Source organism: Aquila chrysaetos, chromosome 14, assembly GCF_900496995.4.
Source record: "Aquila chrysaetos chrysaetos chromosome 14, bAquChr1.4, whole genome shotgun sequence".
In the NCBI taxonomy this organism is placed as follows: Eukaryota; Metazoa; Chordata; class Aves; order Accipitriformes; family Accipitridae; genus Aquila; species Aquila chrysaetos.
Window position 1 is genome coordinate 6,509,231 of NC_044017.1, and position 19,321 is coordinate 6,528,551.

The 19,321-nt window shown below is 38.9% G+C and overlaps 1 protein-coding gene across 11 annotated transcripts in view; it reads left to right on the forward strand.

Moving 5' to 3' along the window:
• ABCC4 (ATP binding cassette subfamily C member 4) overlaps positions 1 to 19,321 on the forward strand; it is a 151,243-nt gene that overhangs the window by 36,554 nt on the left and 95,368 nt on the right. For 10 of the 11 annotated variants that reach the window (XR_003926537.2, XM_030036475.2, XM_030036476.2 and 7 more), the window contains 7 exons: positions 1,649 to 1,738; positions 2,073 to 2,264; positions 3,800 to 3,894; positions 4,001 to 4,087; positions 14,642 to 14,738; positions 15,888 to 16,103; positions 18,003 to 18,143. Coding sequence is in view for 10 of the 11 variants with exons in the window: in XM_030036475.2 (XP_029892335.1) it covers positions 1,649 to 1,738; positions 2,073 to 2,264; positions 3,800 to 3,894; positions 4,001 to 4,087; positions 14,642 to 14,738; positions 15,888 to 16,103; positions 18,003 to 18,143 (918 nt within the window). In the remaining variant the exon portion in view is untranslated. The remainder of the gene's footprint in view (positions 1 to 1,648; positions 1,739 to 2,072; positions 2,265 to 3,799; positions 3,895 to 4,000; positions 4,088 to 14,641; positions 14,739 to 15,887; positions 16,104 to 18,002; positions 18,144 to 19,321) is intronic. The other variant, XM_030036473.2, reaches the window with a different exon arrangement.

A 19,321-nucleotide genomic window follows, 5' to 3' on the forward strand; every position in this document is an offset into this window, starting at 1 on the left:
ATAGACTAATGGGTTTGATAAGATATATTTTCTCTTCCTACAAACTTTGCATTAACAACAACAACAAAAAAGCCTTGGCTGCCATAAGTTGGTAGAGTTCCTCTGACCTTAGCACTAGCTGAGCACCTGAACTGTGTACTCTGGACCGGGAAATCAAATTCAGGGTAAAGTGCTGATTGGGAAGGGGGGTGGAGAAAAGGAAAAAAAAAACCCCGTTGATGCCACCTTGTGGAAATTAATAATAGCAACAAAAGTAGTTTTGCAGAGCTGGCACGATGCAGAAAAGTTTGGGTTTTCATAGCGTGACTGATTTCGTGTGAACCCTGCGGTGCTTGAGCGAGGTGGGAGCTGTGATGGGGGACGTGCAGCTTTGAGCTCTGGGTACGATGCTGCCTACCTGACTGTTTCTCCTGACGTGAGTGGATATGTGTATGCTAGCCTGGTTCTCCCAGCTGTCATGGGTGTGGATGGATACTGTACCCGTGTCTCTCCCAAATAATTTGAAATGAGTCGCAAGCTTCCCCTTTTCGCAGTCCCAGAACTTGGTCATGTGGCACCTTTCGTGCGGGGTTAGGTGGTGGCGTCTTCAGCCTCTTGAGCTTCAAAGGATGGCTGGAGATTTTAAGCAGTCTGTAAGCTGTTAAGAGATACACTAGGTATTCTTCACCTTGCCCTTTTTTCTCGAAGCTTAAGGCTGGGTTTTTGTTTGGTCCTTTAATAGAAATACTTTTCTTTTTTCTTTCTTTTTTTTTTTTTTTTTTTAAAAAGCATGTATTTTCCTGTTTGCATTTTAGTGTCAGTCATGCTTAGTGTGGTCTAAGATGCATGTAAAGGCAGATCCTTTTACAAGGGTGTTCTGCTTTAATGAGAAGGAGCTGCACCAGGCCCTTAGGAATTGCGGTTTAGCATAGCTATTAAAGACGTGAGCATCCTTTCTTTTCACAGGAAACAGGCATTTTTACAACCTTGATAGGAGAGGTGCAAAATATGTTGGGAAATAAGCTCTTATCAGTAGCGTAACATAAAGGCTAGGCATACTGAAAAGGAATATTAAACAAACAATACGAGGGTAGTGTATTTTCACACAAATAGCCCACTTTGTGAAAAGTCTGAGAATCCACAATATTCAAGATGAAGTTGTGTAAAATCAAATGGCATTTTTCTGTTTTCACTTTAGATAGAGCCTTGACTAGAGCAAACACAGACCTGGCTTTCCTGGGGCTCTGAGAGTGCTTTAACCCTCCCTTTTTCCAGCATTTGTCCGGCTACTCGGAGTTGCTGGGCATGCCGTGCTGGGGCTGTGAATGCCGGTGCCATGGCTAGCAGAGAGCTCCTGTTTCCGAGGCTGCCGCCCCAGCCTTGTGCTGAGCTGCAGCGAGGATGCGTGGGCTTTGAGGAAGCATGGCTTCTGCTGCCTTTGGGTTCCTTGAACACTGTTTTATCTGTGTTACTTGTTTGTGGTGAAGGATCAGGGTCTTTCAGAAGTGTTTGTGAATTACTGAAGAGGCAAACTGTATGCCTGAAAATATGGTGGGTGTATGGGTTGCTAATTTAGTGATTTATGTGCATTGTTTTCTGTTTCTAAAGAGTTGTTTTGATGGTGCGTATTTCATTACTGAGGAAGCCTAACTTTTTCTCAAATCCATAGAGTTCAGAAAGCCCAGCACTTCAACAACTTTCATTTACTGTCAGACGAGGGGAATTATTGGCTGTGATTGGTCCTGTAGGAGCTGGCAAAGTAAGTCTTAATGTTTATTCCATTCTGTGGGGTTTTTTTGAGTCTGTTAAATGTGACTAGAAACTTGAAAATGTACAGTTCCTTTCTGTGTATAATAACACACTCCACCTCAAGACACTGGCATTCAAGAAAGGCAGATGTCCTTCTGGGGGTGGGGAGGAGATGGTTCAGAGTTAGAGTTCCTTGTATGTTGCTCCTAGATGGCATGTGAAGGCTACTAGTGCTTTTCTACTGTTAGCAGTAGTCTGAGTGCCAGGAAACACTGCTGAGTCTCTGCGATGTCTTTAATGCAATCAAACTTTTCAATTTTTATTTTTTTTTTAATCTTTTCCAGTCTTCGCTCTTAAGTGCTGTGCTTGGTGAGCTACCTAAAGACAAAGGTTTGATAAATGTTACTGGAAGAATTGCCTATGTTTCTCAGCAGCCTTGGGTGTTTTCTGGTACAGTAAGAAGTAATATACTGTTTGACAAGGAATATGAAAAAGAAAAATACGAAAAAGTTTTAAAAGTCTGTGCTCTTAAAAAGGTATGGTTTTCTCTGTGTGTTTTATTTTCATGATCTTTATTTTTATCTTAGTGTTCTTTCAGACTTGTGGTACGTGCTGCAATATATAATATATATAATTGGTTATTATTACTAGCATGTGAAATAAATCCTATCACTTAACAGAAGTATGTGTAATTATTTTTGACATTCGTGTGTAAGCACGTTCTTGTAATTCCTAAAACTTTCACTAGAGGGAGATGTAGCTTATGTGAAGCACAGACAAAGTTGGAAAAAGCTGTTCCCAATTATTTAATTTCATAATCACGTTTAGCCCTTTTCACTGGTATTATGGTAGGTAGGGTTGTGTGTAAATGCAATAAAAGGTGGAAAACAAATGATCAAGCTAGCGCTATTTGTGACTTCCATTTTGTAAATATCCTATATGCTTTTTAAAAATAAACATCATGTATATCATGTATTATGCATTGCTTACGGCTACCAAAACAACCTTAGTGCTATATATTGGAGAACTTGCTGAGCCCAAGTAGTTTTATGAAAAAATATTTTTGAAAGGTCTGTGTGCAAAGGAGTTTGTGACATGAGATATAAAAGAGGATTAAGCCAGATTTGTCAAGAAACAGATATTTTGCTTGGCAGCTAGAAAGGTTTTATGCAGCATGTTACGATATTCCTGTCAGCAGCAACACAGGTGAAAAGCAGATGGTTACTGTGATGAAAATCTTTTTGCAAGGTTTTTACACATGGTAGATAGAGTTTTAGTATCTCCTGCTGATATTCAGTCATATGCTGTTGTCTAAACTTAAGGATTTAGTGATTTTAAAAGACAGCAAACTGCATTTAAAAAGACCCCACTTCCTATTTGATGGTAGATTTGCTTTCATAGTTTACTTTCAAATTTATGTATCTTATAAAAGCTGTGAATAAACTTTCAGAATATGTTTTATAGCTTAATATAAAACTTCTGTATTTTCTGAGTAGGAAATACAATAATATGACATGGAACATTGTATAATTTTGTTCTTACTCATAGTCCCAAGCCTTGTAAATTAACCAAATCTGTGTGATGAATGTTGTGGTTATTTCTTTTGGATACATTGCAGTAAAAGTAATGCAGTTCTTAGGGACATTGGCAAATGGAAGATAATTTAATGATAATAGTTCAGTATTATTTATTGTGACAGCTCATTTTGTTCTAGTAAAAAATAATTAATTTACTGTTATACTTCATAATTTTTGGTTTGATTTTCTGAAACACCAGCAAATATTCCCTGTAACACTAAGAATAGTAGTGCACTTCCCTCTGGCAAAGCTGTAGAAAAAGTGAAGTTTAAGATCTCACCTATTTTTCCTGCTTTCTTAATTATCTTTTGCTGACAGTAGAAAGTTATAAAGTAATTGTGGATATTTCATTTAGTATGAATCCTTGTATTTTAGCATGAGATAAGTTAATAATTTTCAAATAAGAAAATGTTATGTTGAAGCAGCTTTGTCAGTCTTTGAAGTTAAAATGATGAAAAAAAAAAATCTTGCTATCTGTTCTTTCATGTTCACAGGACTTGGAATTATTAGCAAATGGTGACCTAACAGTAATAGGAGATCGTGGAGCTACGCTGAGTGGGGGACAGAAAGCCCGTGTAAATCTGGCCAGGCTAGTGTTTTTTGCCATTTCTAAAATTTACAAATTGTCAGACTTTAGTGACTGAAGTAAAGAAATGTAAGACTTTGTGGTACTGACTTTTCTTTAAACCTTTTAGAGCTGTGTATCAAGATGCAGACATCTATCTTTTGGACGATCCACTGAGTGCAGTAGATGCTGAAGTTGGAAGACATTTGTTTGAAAAGTATGTTACTGCTTTATTTTCATTTAAAATACAATTGTTATCTTCTAATTCCTTATAGAAAAACTTGAGAAAGCATTTTGGGGGAGATGGATCTCTTCACAAAATTTATTGCATTCACTTTCTTATTTATTTTTCCTCTATTTTATGTATTTGGAAGACGTATATTTTTTTCTTGTGTGTGTCTCAGTTTGTTCTTTATTTTTAAAAGCTCTGTAAAAGTCTGTTTTGAAGATATTATAGTTAGAGTTATTCTTAAGGCAATATATGCTAGTTTTTTGAAGAAAATGTCAGATTTCATACATGAGTATTGTGGTTTATGAATATTGGGTTTTATGAATATGAGTACTGAGTGAAGAATAATATGGGGTGGGATTTTAAATCACTTCTTAGTTTGCTGCAGCTTTATTTGCATAGTAATGAGCACCCAATTCAAGTGGCTAAAGAAAAGGACAGAACTCTCTTAGATTCTTGAGTCATTTTTTGTTTTGGTTCTTGAATGGTAGAAATTTCTCTCAGGTAGGTGAAACAGGGAACCATGACCCATGGAGTAGACTGTGGAGAGCAGAAATAGAGGAAAAGAGAATGTGTAAGCTTACCATGAAAGAGAGAGAGATTGGACCTTCCTTGGTTCCTGAAGAAATAGGAGAGTGTTCATTAAAAGTCAGGTTCCTTTCTCAATAAATTTCCTCTTCTCCGTCTCTCTTCTTTCAAACTGCATAATCTATGGCACGTAGTGAGTATGAGAGTAATCCAGTTATTCCCAGCCAGTGTTTCGTCCTTGCTTCTTCATAGCCTGCAGCTCTCGGTATCAAAAGGTATAATCTAGAATTTATTAGAAGGAAAAACTTCCATTGACTGAATTCAGTGGGCTTTGGTTGAAGCCTTAAATGAGAGCGTTTTCTTGAGCGTGCATACTTAACATCCTTTGAATTCCACACTTCACATACATGAATTAATTTGGTTTTACTGTTGTTCCCTCCCTTCCACCCCTAGACAATCATAAAAACTTGTCTTGCAGAAACGGTCGTAGAATTTGCATTGACTAGCATTGGATGCGTGTTCTTTTTCCCCATGCAGGGAAGCTTTTAGTATCTAAATTTGAAAATTGTAAATGCTGTTGATGTTTGCAGTTTCAAATCTGGAGATCCCTCTGAAACCCCATCAACATTTTGTTTTATTTTATTGATTTCTTCAAATGGCTACTGTTTTTTTCCATCATCCAGTATGGAGTAAGAATTTTATGATGCATAGGCTTTATGTTCATTATTCTGTGCAGGATCATTTTCACCTGCTACGACTGATAGATGGAGTTCATTACTTCTGTAGTTCACACGCTATCAAATTCCTTTAATGCCTGTTGAAGCTATCTAGGCTTTAGCTGCTGCTTTTCTGTTTCTGCACAAGATCACTCTACAACTCCAGGATCTGACTGTATCAGTGCCTGAGTTCTGAAAGTGCACCCACCTGAGCTGTTAACCTGTCTCTCCCTTAAGTCTTAAGGTCTTTTCACAAAGAGGAAAATGGGAAAGTACAGTAGTGCCTTGCCTCCTCAATTTATTCTACGTTTTATGTGAGCTGTGACATTAGGAGCATCTACATCCTACTGCAAAACTGGAAGTCTGGATTTTTGTATGTCCAAAACCATAAAGGAGCTAGAAACCATTGCTCTGTGAGCACAGCGTAGGTTTTGCTGATAAATGTTTAGAGACGAAGAGGAATAAGGAAATTATATCAGAGAATCTGAAACTCAGAAAACTAGCTGGGGTTATTCCTTTACTTCCGCTAACCTTTCCTCCCCAACTCTAGATCAGTTTGAGCGAAACAGACAACAGTAGAATGTAAGCATTTGGTGGAGAAAATGGGCTGGGTGGAGTAGTAGTGGCAAGGAAAACTGAGTAATGCCTCCCTGCTCAAGATCTTACGGGAGGGCTTTTTTACAAACAGAAGTTGTCTTCTGAGGCCTTCATGGCAGCTATAAAAGGTACTGGGGGTAGTGGGGAGAGTGTTACGTTCAGTAGCTCACTTCGAAAAACAAGGCAGGGCATGTTCTCTAATGCTTCCTGAATAGTGCTAGAAATGTGGAGAAGAGAAGAGAGCGCTTGAGCAAGAATGATTTCTTAACATGGCGCTGAGGAATGTCCAAGATGCCACTTCATACAAGCTGCCCCCAGGAGTCCAAACCACGAGGCATAGAACAATGGAGGAGATGGAAGAAACGGGAGTATTTAATGAGAATCTGAAGTGGATATTGTTCAGTTCACTCGCTCTTTTTCTTTTTTTTCCTTGTAATTTTATATTAATGTTTAGTTTTTTTAGAAGTGTCTAGTCTATGTGTTTACATCAAGGATAGGTATGTTTCTAGTAATTCCCCAAAGCTACGGTCTGTGCATGGCTGGTTCATTACATTTGCTGCTTCTCCCCGTTCAGTTCAGCTACTGTAGTAAACAGTTTAAAATATATAAATACTTTTCAAATGAGGAAGAATGCGAATAGCACAGCTCTGGTGGGAAAACAATCCACGATATTATTAATAAGGGATTGTGTCTCTTAAGAATTTCTCCATAATACAGACAAGTTGTTCCATGGATGATGGAGCAGATAAAGCCAGCTTTCCAATGAATTCCTCTCTCCTGGTCAGATTCCTTGGGGCATAGTAAGGTATAAACTGGAGATTCCCTGGTTTTGTGTTATTTGTAGCCCCTTTCCCTGTGAGTTCTCTTGATAGTTAACAGTAGGCATGCTTCAGCCTTTTCCCAGGGAGGGGGGTGTTGGGGGGACACCAGTATAGTTCTATGGTTTTGTATATATTTTTGTGTATATATGAAAATATGCATATATTTTATTTATATATATATATATAAAAATAGCTTTACATTAACTTTTAAGGAATGTGGTATTTTGAGACCTCTAGTTTTGAAATGAGGGACAGCCGTACAGATACAGTAGCACGTTTCCTTGTATGACGAAGTTTGGAATAGCCTGTGATGTTCTAAGAAAATCATTCAGTCGTGCTTGGATCCCAAGAAATTTCCTGCTCTCCCTGTGCATCTTTGTAAACATATTTCTATAGATTATATGGTTTCAGATCACCTTTGGATGGTGTCCCATCAGTGATACCGACTCAAAAATGGTGCTTTTAAGAGTGAGATTTATATTCCATCAGTCTATTGAGACAGATGCTCTTCTCTAGGTATTGTTCTTCCCTTGTATCTTTTCCAGTGACAGGAGCTGTGTGCCAGTGATGATGATCAGTTGATGATCAGCCTGATTTCTTTCTGTTCCTCCTCTGTGCTTGTGAGAGTAGAGAGAATTGCAGAACAGTTGGGAATCTTTTAAAATCAGACCTAAAGTTGTGATGATACTTGGGAGTGGTATGCACAGGTGTATCATTCCTACTATCAAACAGAATTCTGCAAATTTTTTTTTCTTTTTTTTTTTTTTAGCACAAAGCTGTTATGAATGTATGGTCGTTTGTCTTTTCTCTCTCAATTTTGCCTCTGGAACTAGATAAAAGCTGCAGAAGAAATCACTGCATTTATCGTAGCACAGTAATGAACTTTTAGCATCTCTTCAGATGGAGCACCTTGGTACTAGGCGATGGCCTTCCATAGGAACTCAAGGGATATGTAACTGGGCAGTGGGTCATGGGATAACCATGTATTGAGCTGACTGGAGAGTCACCTGGCAAGTTGACTAGGTGTCCTGAAAGATAAAGTCTCTCCATTGCCATCTGAGGTAACTGAGCGTTGCTCTGCAAGAGAGGGAAGGGAGCAGGCATGGTTTTGTAGCAAAGGTGTCCTTTGTAATTGCAGAAAAAGGTGAGGAAGAATTGAACTGATGGCATAGGAGAGCAGGAAATTCCATCATGCGAAGTGCATGGATTAAGAGATCCTGAATTCCTCAGTGCATTCTTACCTAAGCCCCAGAAATTCTTGAGGGGAGGAGCAAAATGGAGTAGGGTAAATAACTAAAAGGATTTTTTTTTTAATTAGATATACAGATCTGAATATTTACTTTGTTTAAAGTAATTTGATTTTTGGAACCCATAGGATTCCATGGGGTGCTTCCAGTCTCATATCTCTTCGAAGTGGGGCATGCTTGTAGATCTCCTGTAATGTTGGAACTTTGAGGAAAAAGTGCTATTATGGTGGTGTAGGTAATGAAAAGCAAGTGGAGCTCATCAGGCCTGTAAAACTAGCAGATAAAAGCTAGCATGTCTTGTTTCTGTAGAGGGATTACAGACACAATCAGTGTGTCAGAGGAACCAAACAAATACAACCTTGGCATATGCTTGCCAGTGCTGTGTTTAAAGTCATACATATATTACATGCTTTGTCCACTGATGGCAAGTGTACAGGGGAGTTAGTGTGTAAATTTAAGGAGTTCACTCTGCTCCCTTTCATGTAGGATCTCTCTAAACCAAGGATCTCTCTAAGGCTTCCCAGTTTGTGTTTCACACCTGGTCCATGCTCATTATGCCTCTTATACCACTGCAGTGGTTAAAGTCCTAACAAGAACTACTGGGCAAACTTGAATGCCCTGTACCTTTTGTATTACAGGTGTTGCTCTTAAAAACATAGTAGTTCTACCTTTACATTTAGATGATACAAGTGAAATTCTGTGAGCTTTGTTATGTTTATTATAGGGAATATGTTTAAATAGTACGAATATGTTGTAGTAATGTTGCTCAGGGTTTGGGGCGGGGGGGGGGGGGGGTGGTTTGTTTTTTTTTTTTTCCTAGAAAGTGAAAAGCATAAGTGTAATCACTGTACATTTCACAGTTTCTTGAAAACACACAATTTTACAGGTTTTTTTTGTCTCACAGAAATGTATGTGGGTTTTGGTTTGGGTTTTTTTGGTGGGGTTTTTTTATTGTTTGTTTGGGTTTTGGTTTTTTGGTTGTTTTTTTTTTCTCAATCATGCCATATAAAAGCAAAAACCCACTTGCAGAACCCCAGTGTAGTTGTGTGCTTTAGTGGCCTGTGGGTGCAGTTGCAAAACAGTATTATGAATACTAAACCAGAAACGGGCTCAAGGGGGAGGTATGCAAATTCATGTAGGAAAAGTTCAAAAAGGGCTAGTTAAACACTAAGATCTCTGGCTTCAAAAGTCCCTAATACATGGACTCTGGAAGCTGGAAATGTGTACCAGAGGAAGCACCACTGTATGTTTCCTTATATACTTTCTCCAGCCATCCACTGCTAGCAGGTGCCTGGGATGGCATTTTGTGGACCAGTTGTCCTTACACGTTAGCCCAGTGGAGGCTGGGACTCATCATGAGATGGAGATAAATGGTTAACAAGATAAGCATAGAAATAGAAACAGCATAGTAGAAGTAAGTGTGGAGTTTTTGTCTCTGGCAAACTTATCACACCTTCCTTCCCCCCCACGCAATTTTGTAAACTTCGAAATGTACAAAAACAACGAGGGGATTGTTCTCCCTAAACCACTTAAATTTAAAGGGAAAGGAGAGGAAAACAAATGTAGTAAGTTAATTAATATAACAAAGGCTTTATGGCTGTGAGTGTTTCTGCATGTGCTTTAATTTCATTTCAGTGGTTATTTCCATTGAAACGAATATGAGTATTAACTAGAGTAAAGTTAAACTTGCATGTGAACTTCCAAAAAGGAGAGGCAGAAAGAATGGTAAGGAAGAAAGTGGAATCATTGAAGAAGACACACTTTGCAGAGGTGAAAGAAAGCTGGTTCTTGGAGATAAAAACTTAAAAAAGATTAAAGAACAACTTGTCTCAAAGGAAGGAAAACCTGATAGGGAAGGAAGAACAAGTGAGGATTCGTATGCACGAAAGCGCCAAGACACTGCCTTTGGTTAGAGGAGCACCGTGTCGTTGTAGGTCCCCTTCTGAGTAAGTGTCTTCTGCTGCATGCTCTGCAGTGTGAAAGCTCAAGCTAATTTCTTTTTTTTTTTTTTCTTCTTTTTTTTTTCTTTTTTCTTTTTTTTTTTTTTAATTGTACAGAAGTTTGCTGTCAAAGTGCAATGACTTTTCAAATGGGTGATAGTATACTGTTAGTTAGGTTTGTTAATTTGAAATATTGTTCGTTTATTTTTGTTGAATTGGAAGAGTGTAATTTCTGGAGAGATCTTTCCTGACTCTGGTATTCCTGATGATGAATGAAGGTCATTGATGCTACATTTTCAGGTGATAGAAAACCTGGCAATGTTTCAGGGAGTTCTGGAGGCGGACAGGGATTTGGAAAGTCTTGGTTACAGGATGTGAATTAATAGATGCACACAGCAGGGATAAGTGCAAAGTGTTGACTCCATGAACATACAATGAGCAGGGATCAGTAGTGCAGCAGTTTATGGAGAAGGAGGTGCAAGATTGTGGTAGATCTCAAATCCAGTATGAGTCAGCAACATCATGCTCTTGGTAAGGAAGCTGTGCCCTGGGATTTATGACCAGTACTATATCTAGCAGTACAGGTAAAGTATCTTCCTGTTATGTTTTGTACCTGTAAGGTGTCAACTGGAATAACGTTTCAATTTTGTGCACTTCCAAAAAATGTAGATCAGCTTCAGACTCCAGTGTAGCCCATCAGGAACATTTGGGTCTTGAGGGCAGGGAGAGGAAACTATTTCTTACTTAAGAAAAGGGGGAAAAAAAGGATTTGGGGGATTTTATTTTTGGGGGTCTGACAGAAGAAAAGAGGCATGAAAGAGAGAGACTTAACGTCAAAAGGGACTGTGCACACAGATGTAAACTGGTCTACTCTCCTCTGGGAAGCAGTGGATTTAAATCGTACCAGAAGATGTAAACTTGGACGTTAGAGGGAAAAAAAAACCCTGTAATGGTAAAGGTAGCTTGCCCCTGGAATACATTTTCAAGAATTTTGAAATTTCTGTTGTTGAGCTTAAAACAAACAGTTACAGAACAACCTATCCAACATCTGTCAGGAATGGTTAAGTTTAAATTGATTCTTACTTGGAGGAAAGGATGCAACTTTCATAGTCCCTGCATCCCCGTTTTCCTTGTACAGAAGAGGCTGAAGAACCTTTGGGTCTTCTCTGTCCACATATATTCTGGCTGTGTGTGTGTGTGTCTGCCTGTGCTTGTGTATTTAATAAATGTGGCAACGGCGACTGTGTTTTGTGCAGTAATTCGTCCTGCTGTCATGCATTAAATGTGCCCACAGTGTAACTGAGTATGCCCCTCGAGAGACTAACGGAGAAGCACAAGGAAGGTGAACTGTGTGGGGTTTTAAACAAGTAAAAAGGTGGTGGCAGTTCTGGGCATACTCCAGCAGATGTCTCGACCATTGGACCAGGTATGTCCACTGCTGAGGCAGGCTTTCCCTGGATTCTCTGCATCATCAGTGAGAAAGGGAGACACTGTCAGATGGTGGTTCAGCTAGAAGTGGATGGTTCACCTAGAATTGGTGGTTGCTTTTCTTCAGCTACGCAGAGCAGTATTTCTGGAAGAAGATGCACGATGAAACTAAGCCTTAATGAACCAGTTAAAAACATTAAACACTTATGGACTATTTTGGTTTTTTTTTCTTTTTCAGTTCTAAGACAATAGCAAGTTTTCACTAAGAATTCGGCAAGTTCTCAGAGTTGTGTGCCAGCCCTTTTATCACATTTGGTTTTGCTGAGACTCTCTTTGAATTCTGGTTTCAGTCTTCTGTGGCAACCAAGGCACTATACAAACTGCATGCTCACTCTAAACTGCAGAATGGATGATGGGAGAGAGAATATTAAAAAAAAAAAATTAAAAAAAAGGTTTTGAACATAAAGCTTAAATAGTTTGATGTTTTGAAACAGAGCTTAAGTATATACTTAGTATTTTACTAGCTTTGCAACTTGGGTGCTTCATGATGATAGAGTATTTTAAATGGCAAAATTTTCTAGTGAGCTGTCTGAGCAGCGAGTTGTTTAACTCAGTAATAGATCTAACTATACGCTCTTTGTTGTGATTTTTCCTCCCTGTACTCATGCCAGTGAATTGTGACGACAATTTTTCTCCTCGCCTGTTATCAACAAACTATTCAGCTAGCTTCTTTCTACCCAGATAGACATCAAATCAAGAGTTGTTGTTTTTTTAGAAATTCTCAATTGAGTGACCTGATATATCAGTGGAAATTTATATTTCCACAGAGGTCATTTTTGCCTTCTCTCCTGAGATCCAGATTGCGCAGGATGCTGTGCTGACAGCTCTGACAGTTCTAATCGGTTTGCTCTGATGCTGCGATCACCCACTTTTTTTTCCTCATCTTCCCCCCCCCCCGCTTCCAAATACAAACTTAAAATGCAGTGGGCTCACCATGACTCAGGATCAAGATTTAAAGGTTTTCAGCCATTGAATTTTCTAGTGGCTAGTTTGTCCCAGTAAGCTGTTAGACATACATCTGGCACGCAGAAAATTCAGTGATCAAAGTGGTATATAGGCTGTGGGACTATGTAAGGGAGAGCTAGATCTCTTCATGGTGAATACCTGATATATTCTCTTTTGGCAGCTTTCCTGCTAGGCAAGTAAATATTCTGTAGCCTCTCTGATCTTTGTCCAGCTCTCTGGATACGTTTTGTTGAAGATTATGTTTTGTTGTGTGCCTTTAGCTGGTGTTCTAGTTGCCATGTGGCTTGTTTCAGTGACTGCTCGGAGGGTGGAAGGTAACCACACCAGAATAATACTCCCACAAAGAGCTTGATGTATGAATAGCTGCAACTGCTCAAATAGTTATGCTGCTGCAAATACCTTGATTAATTGTTATCTTGGCCACCTAAGCATGGCATCACGGGTTTTTAGTTGCTTCTTGAATCCTGCATAGCAAGCATATAACTTTCTTAGGAAGAGTGTTGGTTTTAACTTAATTTTGCTGCACAGTTTATTTGGAACACTATAATATACTTTCTGCGTGTAATTATGCTGACTAGTACTAGTATTAACCATTTTATAGTACTCCCTACAGTCTTTGTAGGAGTGATAAAACAGATGTTAAAAGTTGTGTAGAGAGTTAATTGGATATACAATATGAATGTATGAAACACAGTAAGCAATATGATAACATTGCTATTAGGCTCATGTTCTTTTTCTGCCTTACTCCCTTTACTGCTTGTTTGCATTTCTTTATTGAATTTGTACTATTGGATTGCTGCGGGTTTGCTTGTGGTTTTTTGGAGAATGGGGAGAGAGAATTTGTGTGTGTGTGGGGGTGTTTGTTTTTCTTTTGTGGTAAGTGCCACCCTCCTGTGTCATGTTAGCAAATGGGAGTTAGAATGTTAGTGAAAATGAGCCAACAGGAGTGGATCTGTGGAGAAAAACGCCTGGTGCCAAGGTCCCCATGCAGTTCGGAAGGTTCTGCTTTCAGCAGGCTGCAGTCTGGCTCTGCAGGCTTCGTTCCTCGTCAGCTGAATACTGATGAGGGGAGCTACCAAAGTGTGTGTTACCACTTGGTTTTGCCTAGAAGTCTGGTTCGTGGGCCCCCATACCACTCAACAGGACGAGCAACAGCAGATTGAGTTGAGACAACTGGGAGATGATCTTCAAAAAGGCACTCGTGATCCAAAGGGAAAATGCTAATGTATACACCTTCACTGGACACTTCAGTTCTAGACGATATCAGTTTTCCTTGTTTTCTTAAGACAGCGAGTAGCTGAGAAAGGGGTGTCCTCTTGAAGGGTTTGTCTCCCTGCTGTGTTGCTGTGGGGATGAAGGCGATGAGAGTGTTGGTAGCGTTGGATCTCAGTTGTGTCTGTGCTGCCCCTGTTGTACATGAATAGCGTGTTTGCAGACCTCTGCACTTGTAAACCATTGCTCCGCTGCTATGTTTGGGGGGGGGGGGGGGGTGGCTCTGGCAGCCTTTCAAGGCTCTGCTGAAAAGATCCTAGATATCTTTTCTGCTAAAACTTTATGGGATTGAACTGCACTTGCCAAGTGGTTCTGGTGTGCCTAGTCCCTTTTTCATTTCTCTCTCCAAATCCCAGATTTCTGGGGAAGCCTCTAGGGTAAGCAGGTAAGGTACTGGAGAGGAAGGTAAGCCCTGATTCCATGGGAAAAAGTCAGAGATGGTTGAAGGATTTCACTCCTCTACCTCAATACATACCTGCATGTAGCTCAAATCAGTAGTACTCTTTACTTCTCCAGAACTCAGTGGCTCACTGTTACAGCTGCTCTGAAAACTCAACTCAATAGAAGTTACTTTTGTTGTCTGTATTTTTCCATAAATGTCCACAGTATGTTGCCCTGCTTTCTGTTTCTGTTAGTTTAATTTTTGTTAAATACCCTCTTTGCAATTCAGCTTATGACATGCACATTTGTTAGGAGGATGTTTAAGACTGTTTTAATGAAATGTCCTTAAGCTTTCCTCCTCTTTCACTTCAGACCAGAAATATAAAATTTCTTTTCCCTACCTTGAAAACTTATAAAGTTAAAAAGGAACATGTTTGTTAAGTGTAATTTTAATAAATCTAATAAGCACGGGCATCTTTTTTTTCTTATTTTAAACACTATAATTGAATAGAAAACATTTTCGAGAAACAGTCAATATGTTTTAAAAAACTTCATTTTTTAATTTATTTTTCCCATCTCTTTGTAGATGTATTTGTCAGGCCTTACATCAGAAGATCTCTGTTTTGGTTACTCACCAGTTGCAGTATCTCCGTGCTGCAAATCAGATTCTAATTTTAAAAGATGTAAGTGAAATCAGTGTCTGTACTTTTATATCTCACATGCTTTCTAATTATCCTTTTTAATCTAAGATGGAAAAAACCCAGTTAAATATTTTTAGTTTGTAAATATATTTTCTGTCTACTAATGACCATATACATTTCTAAAGATTTATAATTATTAATGAAATAAGTTGATTTTTCTCAGAATACCTTCCTGGAAAATCTGTTTCTGAATTTTCTTAAGCATATATGTAATCTTACATACTGATTTTTATCTTACGTATGTATAATATACTGTGAGAGAACTACTTATTTTGAGACTATGTCAATGCTTTGCTTTTATTCTTGTTTCTTACACTTTTGTGTGAATTAAGAAATACGTTGATTTTGCAAACAGTCCCTTCTTTAAATTAAGGCTGAGAAGTGGTCACAGATATCTTTGAGAACAAGCAGGCCTTCAGCAAAGATGGTTCCTTTCAAACTTTGTTGTACCAGCTATTCATGGGTAGAGGGGAAATGCAAGAACCTGAGCTGGTTTTGGGTTTTGTTTTTTTTTTTTTGGGGGGGGGGGGGGGGGTTGTTTTTTTTCTAAGATTGGGTAGCGAAGTGCATGAAATTACTTTTGATGCATCACAAAGTTGCAAAAAAGGATGCTAGCTGTCTTTTTCTCTCATTCAGACCTCTTTAAAAGTTACAGTAGCTTTCTAGAAATAAGTTTGTGATAGAGTTGTAAGAAGTGTGGAAATAGTCTGTGTTGCTCCTTGTAGAGCTCTGTGAGGACCAGAAAATTAAGCTGCTGTTTACCCCTATCCTGGAGTAATATAAAAAGACCGATGGTTATGTATGTAGTTTAACAGCTTGTCTTAAAAGTGCATGGCTGTGTCCCGCAGCTTCTCCAAGGAGATAATTCTCACCTGGCTGTAACTGGGACTTTTGTCATCCCATTTGTTATGCTCCTTGGCCTAGTTAGCTGTCGGGAAGGGACTGGTCAGAGGGTGAAGAGCTTGTTTCTGCTCTTCTAAATGAGGAACCGATAGTCAGAGGCTTCAGCCCCGTGCAGTGGGATGTGTGCTCAGCAACTGCAGAACCCCAGAGGCAGCAAGGATGGATAAGAGAAATTGTCCTTTATAGAAAGTGTATAATGAAGATAATCAAAGCTTATATTAATTGTAGGGTAAAATGGTGGGGAAAGGTACCTATTCAGAGTTCCTGAGATCTGGCATCGACTTTGCTTCCCTTTTGAAAAAAGATGAGGAGGTAGAACAGCCGTCAGTTCCAGGGACTCCCAACCTGAAGTCTGTCCGGAGCCGAACCTTCTCAGAGTCCTCTGTCTGGTCCCAGGATTCTTCTGCCCACTCACAGAAAGATGGAGCAGTGGAGCAACCACCTGTGAGTGCTCAACGAATAGATGTGTCTCAATTCTTGTCTGGCTGGTTTTTAACTTGAACTTCGATAAGGGTTTTCCCTGCTGCATTTGAATTTCAGGGATTGTTGGATTTCATTAGCAGGTGAGAGCTTGCCCATGGTGGATCTGCCCAGCGCTGTGGGCAGGCATCCCACAGCTCTGTGCTGTTCAGTTCAAACCCAGCAGGGTGAGTTTGTTCAGGTTCAGCATCAGGTCTGCTGGATGCAGGAAGCATTCCTATAGGTGTCCAAAGACAACGCACTGTGCTTCCTTCATCCTGTCCTCCCGTGATGCTTTAAAGGGCCAATACCACTGTATTGGGTGGGTTCTGTCTGTTCGTGCAGTGCTGAGCTCAAATTAATACTTTCCCTGAAATCCTGAGCTCTGGGAAGCGCATGCAGAAGTGGTGGCTTTGTACAAAGTCTGCATTTGCATGACTGGCATTAACATACCCACATGATCTTGAGCTGGCCCTGGGAGGGTAACCTGGGGACACGACTGCATTGCTCTCCCCATCCCTTCTGTTGGTGAAAACAGAACGCTTTGTGTGGTACCAGCTTGACTTTCAGGTACCTTGTTATTTCTTGGTCTGCACAGTGCAAAAGCAGCCATAAGGTTTCTGTACCAGAGGTGCCCTTCTGCTGGTGTGCTTGCATTCACAGAAAACAGTGCAGGAGCCCTGTAATCCTGCTAGGCTTGTGCTAGCGCTGCATCCATGGAGCACGTGGAACAAATGGAACAAGTAATCCCTGTGTGTCCCTTATGATTGTCACCTTTATGCTATGGGTATATATTATTTCCTTTTCTTTTCTATAATGAAAAGCTGTGAGGTATTAAAAAAAAAAAAAGAATGCTACAGACTTTTTTTTCATACCTTTTTGGAGGAATGGTTTTATGCCCCAAAGCAATAAATTTATCTGATATTATCAATGTCCCAGTGGTGACTCCACTATTAAATCCACAATGGTGTGCCAAACCTTTTAGCAGCATTAGAGCTGTTGTATAGAGGGGGAAGGAGGCTGGAGAAACAAAAAAACCAAGATAGGCTTCTTTTATAGGCGAGTTGGTGGGATTTCTTTTTTCATGTCTAAGTCAGGTCTGTTGATTCCACTGCTCTTGTACAGCTGCATCTGCTAACAACAAATCAAGTCTTATGTGTCCACTGAACTGGTACTAGTTTTTCAATCACATATACTGTAAAGAAAAAAAAAAAATCAGAATTTTGTTCATTTGAATCGTTCTTTTATCTTCTTTATGCCTGTCTCATTTTTTCCTTTTCTGTCTTTCAGTGTCCCCCATCCATTGTTTGCTTAATATGGTTTCTCATTTGTCATTTTACTTGTTTTCCCTATTAACAGAGGCTTTGTTGGTACTTACAAGGAGGTGATGAGAACTTTATAGGTAATTGGTTACTCTGGGCATATGTTGACTGATTTTGGTGCATACTTGCAGAAGAATATTTACTTTAAATACTTTTCTGAAAAGGAAAGGTTGCACACTGCATTCTGAAAACAGAATCTTGCCCAAGTCAAGGCCTTAGTGTCTAGAGCTGTTATGACCGAAGGTAGTGTATAAGAAAAGAAAAACCTGGTTTAGCAGTCAATTAGAGTAAATATTTCTGGCTGTAAATGAAGTCATGCTGTGATGCAATTCAAAATAAAATCCTCGCAGTGTCAATTTGCAGAGTAGATTTTTCAGTATTACTGCACTGAGACTAATTTTTTTTGTCAAAGCTATAGTTTGATATTTAAAGTTTTTATATGCATAATTACTTTATCTCCTTATTTAATTGTTTGCTAATTCTGAAACATGACTTTCAAGTGGCTTAGTCTGAATCTGTAAATGCAAGGTTGATGTTTTTTATTCTGGGGATCTTTTTTCAGGCTGAAAACGCACTGGCTGCAGTGCCAGAGGAGAGTCGCTCTGAGGGAAAAATAAACTTTAAGGTTTACAGAAAATATTTCACTGCAGGAGCAAACTACTTCGTGATTTTAATACTTCTAATATTCAATATTTTGGCACAGGTAAGTTGTTGGGAGCCACAAATAATACTGAATGTATTTTGGGTTTGCCTTTTTTCTTTTTTTTTTTTTTTTTCTTTTTTTTCCTTTTTAACATAATGTATGCTTGTTACTGTGATGTTTCATCTAAAATGTTTGGGAGCATGGTGTTCTTTAATAATTTTGTAGTATACTCGATCAAATTTTACATATCAGCATGGATTTTTTGTACAGCATTTAGAGGTCTTGCACTGATCCTTATTTCAACAGTTTTAATACTTCAGTAAAATAATTTTACCGGCAGCATGGCACAGAAATTATAAGCCAGTCTAATTTTTTGAGATAGAGAACAAAATCTTAAGGTGTATGAAGTAGTGTTTAACAAATCTGAAAAATCACTATATTTCCAGTTGAGGAGAGTAAAGAGATTTACTGGGTTTGGAAGAACAGTCTCTGACAGAAGTGTTAAAAGAAAAACTTGTCTGCTGATAAGTGCAGGTTATGAGAAGGGCTAGAAGGAGGGTCACTGTTTAGCAGAAGAAAGTGAGGTAGAGAATAGGCAAATGCTGTGTGTAAAGCAGACTGTAGCAGGTACGTAAAAGAATTTTTAAATAAGGAGAATGATTTTGAAACTCTACTGAAAGAAATAGTGAGCTGAGAATGCTGTGTGAAGATAGCTTATTGCCTTTTTCTCTGTTTCCTGCTGAGAAAGCTTAAATTCATTTCATGGAAATGATTGGTTTTGAGTGTAAAAAATAATCTATATATTTATGTTACTTCCTTTTTGGTTGTCCTTGAATTGAGTCTGTTGGAAAGAAATCTGAGCAAGATCAAATCTCTGCAGTAGACTGCCCAGAACTTTAAATGCATGTGAACAGAGGTGTATTTTGAGATAAATAACCCTGTTACTAGTTTGTAGTCACCTCTTGGCACAGAAGGAAGGTGGCAGTAGGAGTTTTTTCCCTCCCTCTCTTCTCTCATCCTCCTTCAACCCTGTTTCTGGTAATTATCTCCTGTAAACACAAATTTCTGGATTGGTAACATCAGAAAGTTTGTTAATCAAAAAGCATTTTGGAATATCTCTAGTAGCAAATTTAGGAACTGAAGAAATGAGTTCTTTAATGTGCAATTAACATGCATTAGGAAGAGCTACTGTATTTTGTTTGCTTAAGTGTATTGCTTTCCTTTAGTTTGCTATCAAG